Here is a 7,546-nt window from a genome sequence, read left to right as displayed (position 1 = left end):
GCAGAGATGATGTCAATTTGCATGAAAAAAGAAAAAAAAAATGGAGGGCAAAGAAAGATGAAAATGAAGAGAGCGTAAAGCAACAAAGTAAATGAAAAGACAAGAAGGACCAAAGTGAAAAAACAACAAAAATTGATTTTTTAAGAGACTCGATGTGGAAAAAATAGCTAAAAAACTCTTGGGCTTTCCTTGCTACAATTGATTTTTTATATGCATTATTTATTTATTTTTACATTTTTTAATTTTATTTACAATTATTGTTAAGAAAATTTTAAAAATATTAAAAAAATTAACTATAGCTTAGGGATCAAATTAGATATTAGTCCTTTGATTTGAAGTGAAACATTACTCTTTTAACGAAAGTTAATAGTTGAGTGATAAAAATTAACAATTTCATAATGTCACTTATTATTATGTAACTTTTAAAAGTTAGTTGAGTGAAATATAATATCAAACAAAATTTAGAGACAACTGGTGTAATTAAACAGTCGCACATCTTTGAAAACAAGATTTAAGTCAATTTTGACAACTTCCAACTCTCGACCTGACTCGACGTTCAATTCAAGATCATTTTCTACTAGTAATTTGTGTATCGTTAGGATATTTTTAAAATATTTTATATTTTATATAGTTTGATAAATTAGTAATATACATTATATATAAGATTTTGATATAATGGTATATCTTTTTATGTCAGTGTCATTTTAAAATAATGTTATGTTCAATTATTGATTTTCAAATTATATTTTAGTTTTGTCAGTTTCATTCAATTAAATATGATGATAGACATAGTTTTATCAGTGTCGCTATGATCAATGTCATGCTGGTAACACTAGTTAGTCTCAAAACTGCATAATATCATCTCAATAGATAGCACTGCAATTCAATGAAGTCGATGTTTGATAATAGATTAAGCAAGCTCCTTTGAATAAGGACTTATTACACACGTCAACAAAAATTGGTGAGATATAAGGCATTGCTTAATCTAAAATATAACATCAGCTACATGGACAAAAGGTATTAAAAAACTGAAATTACAAGTGCAAGCCTGCCGGATATGGGGTTCCAATTGTGGTCACAAAAGGCACCAGCCTTCTATATTCCCTTCGTCTCCCCAGGGCACAGCTATCGAGTACCCGCCCGAGGATCATTCTAGTGTTTTGCAAAGCCACCTCTCTAGGTGTCATACCTAACTCGGTGGATGATGTTGAACTGATCCCAGAACAAGCTCCGAAACCGTACTGTAGAGACCCACCTCGAGCCTTGAAGGAGGTCTGAGAAGCTAGCAGCTTCTCATCCGTCCCATTTTCAAATGACCCAGACTCATATGGGTGCGAAGTAGTCAATGAAGTACAACTCTGAAAAAGAGCTTCTAAAACACTTAGTGCTTCCCAACACAAAGTGCTCTCCACTAGCTGGGATACAATGGCATACATGTATGGGCTCTGAGCCGTATCAATGGGAGTGTGCAAGAGCAGTGCCTTAAGCATGAGCAATATAACGCGTTGATACTCGACAGGACCTCTCTCCAGTAGCCTTAGCAAGTGTCCAAAAGCCAAGGCTGAGTGCTTAGGGAACCACTCGTTGCATAACAAGGGTGAAACACAGGCAAGGAGATTATCAATGCTTTTGATGTCGCCTCTGGAGTATGCCATAAACACGGTAGCTAGTTCATCCATTGATTCTACTTGACACCAAATCGAGATGTTGGCAGCAACAGAGCAAGCTTTGTGGTACTGTTGTTGGAGTGGTGAAGCTGGTCCTACCAATGGGTCTTTGCAGAGTTGTAAACAAATCCAGGGAAGCAATCCAGTAATGTGCATTAGCAGTCTAGTCTCACGATCCCCAAAAATGGAGTCGCATGAGTGCACTGTCATACGAGAGAGGACCTCTATCGCTACACCATGACTAACAGTGGACATAAGGCCTTTAAGTACCAGAGGCTGCACACCTTCAAATGCTGGCAGATTGCCACTAGTTGCTGGCAAGTCATATAACCTAGATTCCATCCGCTGAAAATCACCAATATCAACATTACTTAGCTCATCTCGAGGCATGCTGGAAAGGAGAACATTTTCAATTGTTCTGTCACGAAACGATAAGCGATCAATCACGCGTGAGAAAAGCTCAAGGACCTGGCAGTAGATGTGAATGAAATCTGTGTGCATCATTGCTACACAACCCCAAAAGAGTTGTGGGAAGAGTATTACCTTCTCTGGATCCATGTTCTCAACCATTACTTGCAACGTCAGTAAAATCTCCATAATGAAGCCCAGAACATGAGGTACTGGATTTCCCAAGCATCTATGTAGGCAACGGAGGAGTAAAACACATGTGTCACTTGTTACACTAGGCCGCAATGCACGATAAATCTGGTGAGAACGACAGGCAAGGTGTCTGGAAGTGCACTCCATGGCCCATTTGAGTGCCTCAACTCCCCAAGTCTCACGAAGATCTCCTTGGAAGAAGATTGCATCAACCATACTCTGAACAAGGGCAGACAAAAGTGAAGCACTAGGAAGGTCAGTCCTTGTAACTGTAGAGTCCTCATTCTCCCACATCATGCTCCCTCGCTTTGACTGAACGTACTTTATCAGACTAACAACCTGTTGTTTGTTCTCTCCATCGTTGTTTTCAACCTCGTACAGCTCTAGATGCCTACCTGCAAGTGAGTATAGTAGATTAACAAGCAAATGCTGGCAGTGCTCCAATACAATATCCTCAGAGCTATCCATTGAAACAAATGTGACATGAAATAGCAGAGGTAAGTGCTCGCGGAAGTCTTCATCATTCTCATATGCAATTTCTGCCAGTAGAATCAATGCTATATCTGCACGAGTGAGTGAGTGCTGCTGGTTCCCTTGCAAAGCAGATTGAAGTTCTTTAGCATTGACACCAAGCATACCTACCCCAGACTGCATGATATCTTCGACAGAATTTGGAGTGTCAATTAGGTAATCTCCACTGTCCCTGGAAGCATGGTGGCTTCGTAAACTTCCTGTGGAATTCCGAGCCCCTATTAAAGGCCCTGGCATGTTTACCAATCCTGGTAGGAGCTGAGCTGACCTGCCTGCAGTTCCTGGAACTATGCTTAATTCTGGAGACATGGGAATTAGTGAGCCTGAGGAATTTCGCCCAGCAACACCAGGTGGACGCCAATTCAGGCTTCCACTAGTATTTCTCAAAGGACCATCAAAGGAACCCCGGACAAGTAATGGTGACATATGTGACTGGCTGTCCACAAAAGATGCAATCTGGGCAGTTGCAGGCCCCTGAGAGAACTCCAAAATAAAATTTCCATTGGCATCGGCCCTGTTTCCACTTGGCCGAATTGGTTCAATGCTATCTTCCAGCATCCGCTGTGACAACTGATAAACTAGATGGTCAATTGTCCGCTGTGGACATATACGTGCTAGATACAAACTTACTCGCTTAGCAACTGAGAAATATGTGGCAAAAGCACCACTTATTTCAGTAGAGGCATTTGAATCACAATCCTCAATTCCTTTGGTGATCAAGAAATCTAAAATTGGGCTAATGTTCCGGGGCTTGCTGGCAACTGTGCTCCAGAGTTTCTCAATTTCATCAGGAAACTGATCTCCATGCCTCCACGTCACATAATAAAGACTTTTTAATAATCTTTCACTCCAACCTGAGTCCTTGAGTTTCCAAAAATTTAGATTTTCAATCCATGGAGCCATACAGGTTAACACCTGGTGCTGAGCAATTATATCGACAGCATCAAGTTGTCTTTGCATGATCTCCTCACAGAGGAGTTGGCTCAACTCAGGGTGATCTTTGGCTAATTTGCAAGAGAGCTTGTACTGGAACTGTTGGTAGGAATCAGGGAGATTACCAACAACAGCAGCTCGATAGCTACCTGATCCTTCAATGCCGTCTTCAGCCCATTCACGTAGAGAGAGTGTTTCAAGCATCTGAAGGGCATCATCACGGATTTGTCTAGACGGATCTACAACCTTGTAGAGGATCAGGCTTAAGAGCCTTTGAGTCTCACAATTTGGTATCTCTTGTCGCATGTAGACCTCGGCTAGTACGCTGAAGTAACCATCGGCTATAGCAGGGTCAGAGTAATAGCACTGAAAATCACAAAGTGAAATGATTAAATGCAAAAACATAGGCCTAATAGGAAAAGAAAAAAAAAAAAACAGGATGATGCCGCATTCCACTAGCATACTTAAGAGAAATGTGCTAGACAAGAAGCAACCTAAAATTTAAGTACATCGTAGAATTGGCATACAAGGAAATGCATATGCTGTTTGCGGGGAAAAAGGTGCCTGACATACCTGATCGATGCAAGCAGGAAATAGATCCAAATTATTAAGAAGAAGATTTTTCAAAGCTAATTTTGCTAAAGCAACACGATGATGGCCACCTTTATGCCTATCTCGAGAAGCAGCTCCACGTCCTTCTCCTGTGTATTTGGAATAAGATGGAGTTCTTGGGTCAGGTGAATAACCATATGGAGCCTTGGCTGCAGGCTCATTGAACAAACTATTAATCCATACTATAACTCTGCCACTCATTTTTCTAGCATTGTCATCAAAACAAGGTCCATAGAGAAGTGAAGCCATAGCAGTCATAGAGGCCCACTGGATTGTGTCGGTTTGTTCACTCGATTCTTTGTCAAATGAAATTTTGTCCACAGAATCTTTTGACCTGTGTTGTGAAGCCTTATATCGTTCAACTTCACGTCGATAGTCACTAGAACCATCCTTTCCCCATGAACTTCCCGGCTCATCGCACCAGGATAAAAGAAGATCAAATAGTTTCTTCCTATATCTAAGATCAAATCGATCTGATTTTGAATCCACAAATTCAGGGGCCAGAGATCTTAAAACAGAAGCAAGTGCATAGCGAAGTGGTTGTGTTTCCTGAAAGCTGTCAGCAGATGCTATTGCAATCTGTTTAGATGTGTCTTCAATAAACCTGAGATAGTGGCGGCGAAATACAGGCTTTCGGCCCAAGAATCCTGGCCAGATGTTCTCGGCAACAGTGCGATAAATATTGGCAATATGGACTCGAAGGTCCTCACGCCGTGTCTGCTTTTGACTCTGCATCCAAAGCATCGGAGTCAACACAAGTATTCTGTAACTAGAATTACCCCTTTATTTGTCATTGGGATGAAATAGGTTTCATCCCAAGCTGGATTGGACATTTTCTTGTTGGGAGGAGCAGCCACAAACCCTGAAATATGGAGAATACTAAAAAATGCATATAATGTTACAACAGACATACATACCTTCCATTTCGGCTTTCCTTCTGTCTCTGAAGAAACCTCCTCAACAAAAGATGCGATTTCACTAAACATTATCTCACAACATTCCAAGTGTGAGTGCCCAAGAGCCATGGTGGCAGAATGCTAAGTTAAAAAGGAAAATATATCAATTAAGCAACAAACTTGGAATCGTCTAGAGTAGCAAAGCTAGCGGAAGAGCATTATAAACAAAAGCAAAAGCATACAGATGGCACTTTACCTAATTTCTAATATTCTAGCAGAAAGGGTATCTCATGGATAGTGTGCTCATGTCATCTATACATTCAACACTATGAAGTAGAATGATCTCATTAGCATGTTACTTACAATGTGTGCTTCTGATCCAGATTTCAAAGAGGGGAAAATAAGATGGTAAAGTTCTCTTGTCGCGACTATGCTTCCCGCTTCCTTACTATCTGGTGGACATGAACATACAAACATTGCATACATGAGCCACTGATCCAGTTTGTTATCTAAATCTTGTGACTGATGAGCTTTTCCACCTAACTCAGCAGGTGTAATATGAGCAAGACGCTGCAAAACCTCCACCCTGACAAGTAAAAATGGCTTAGAAGAGGATCTATGGATTCTTTACAGTATTAAAACTAATTAACTGGAAAATTTTATAAGAACGCAAATAGAAATTGAGCATCAATAAACAACCATTCAGAACTTCATGTTTATTGCAGAAAGATGAAACAATGAAACCCAAAGACCGCAAACATGTATAGACCATAGACATGGTTTTTTACATTCTTCCACGCATCCAGTAGACCAGTACTAGAAATGTCGCCAAGGCATAAAGGTTATTCCTCGTTAGGTTTCATTTATTGATAACATTACCTATCAGTATCACTAGAACATCCAATCGGTTCTAGGCAAAACATAATGAGACTATTACAACAGATTCCTTGGCAAAGATGCATAAGAATTATCATATTGTACGTACTTGGCATCTAGAACTGAGGTTGGGCAAATTTCAGCTGCATATTTCACAAGCTCACTAAGACATCTTGCCCACCTATTTTTATCAGGACTCTCAAATATTATAGATTGAAGAGAGACATCGGGAGGAATTGCATCAGATTCTCGTCTGTAATCAAACAAACGAGCAGAATCCCAGTAACAACTCTGAACTATGTCCTCCTGCAGTATTTAGTTTTAAGTTCTGAATAGCAGTTGATAGAGATTAAATAGAGGAAATAATAAAGTAAATATAACCCACCCCATGTTCTTCCAGCACGTCAATTATAAATATGGGTTCAACTTCATATCTTCTGTTATAATCTAGCTGCTCATGAAGTGAAAGGTCTCTTATGTCATTCCTTAAGGCACGTGCACAACGCAGTAACTCCAATGCTGTGTGACGGATCTGGCTATCCACGGAGCTAAGGAAGGTAAGACCAACTGCATCTATCTCTGATGCGCGAAACTCCATAGCTTCCGCTGGTTGATGGAAAGAAGACTTCTTGAATGCAGTGTTGTGCTGCACCGTCCGTTCTACATCTTGAGCATCTTGTTCCAGTCTATCATCAATCAGACAAGCTCTCCAAAATCGAATAAGTTCTAACAATCGCCCTAGTGATGTTTGAATCAGAAGAGGGAAGTCATCAGGCAACCGGAGGATGAAGTTGGCCATCCCTCTGATAACTGAAAACCGACGATGTGGAAGGTACCGTACAATGCGGTTCAGTACCTGAACTGCTTCCTCACGAACACCAGGATCAATGCTTATCCCATGTTGAGGGATTATTTCAGTTATCTTATCGCTTCGGCCAACTTCTTCAATCAGGTAAGGTATGCACTTAAGCGCTGATCGGAACAAATACCCTTGAGACTTTTCCTTGGTTACAGCATCTGGAAAGCATAGATATCATTTGCATCCAGATAAGGGATAAAATACGCAAGTCAAAAGTGGAAACCTAGCATTCATGGCACCAACACATCTTGAAGCAAGTAAGTGTTTGATGGATGCTCACAAAACATAAAATATATTTGCCAAACTGATTGATAGACAAATAAACTAAATGCTAAATACAGAAATTTTTGAGCTTCTTTGTCCTTTTTTGCTTCATATGATGAGAAGCCAATTTAGTTAGTTAAATACTCATTCTACAATCAATAAGATTTAAGAGAGGAATTACCTATTGTTGTCCTTGAAGAAGTCAGAAGAGCCTGACTATATGTCCTATGGCAAGACCTTAATATTGACTCAATTGCAGCCTTAACTTTTGGCATGTAGTGACCAATATCATGACCTGCTCATACAAC

General features: G+C 40.1%; 1 protein-coding gene across 3 annotated transcripts; it reads right to left on the bottom strand.

Annotated features, from left to right (window-relative positions):
• Positions 1-840: 840 nt before the first annotated feature.
• On the bottom strand, positions 841-6,497 carry LOC108482857 (uncharacterized). Of its 3 annotated transcripts, none has more exons than XM_017785943.2 (5): positions 6,225-6,497; positions 5,603-5,825; positions 5,261-5,380; positions 4,305-5,072; positions 841-4,097 (listed from the first exon to the last, which is right to left on the bottom strand). In XM_017785943.2, the coding sequence occupies exons 2-5, from the start codon at positions 5,723-5,725 to the stop codon at positions 1,035-1,037; spliced, it is 4,074 nt and encodes a 1,357-aa protein (XP_017641432.2). In that variant the 5' UTR covers positions 5,726-5,825; positions 6,225-6,497; the 3' UTR covers positions 841-1,034. The 3 variants fall into 3 exon arrangements, with proteins under 3 accessions (XP_017641432.2, XP_052884630.1, XP_052884631.1); XM_053028670.1 differs by lacking the exon at positions 6,225-6,497 and adding an exon at positions 5,939-6,070; XM_053028671.1 differs by lacking the exon at positions 6,225-6,497 and having other exon boundaries at positions 5,496-5,620.
• Positions 6,498-7,546: the final 1,049 nt, after the last annotated feature.

Source organism: Gossypium arboreum, chromosome 1 (genome assembly GCF_025698485.1).
Source record: "Gossypium arboreum isolate Shixiya-1 chromosome 1, ASM2569848v2, whole genome shotgun sequence".
NCBI classification, from domain to species: domain Eukaryota; kingdom Viridiplantae; phylum Streptophyta; class Magnoliopsida; order Malvales; family Malvaceae; genus Gossypium; species Gossypium arboreum.
This window is presented reverse-complemented; position numbering and strand designations above follow the sequence as displayed.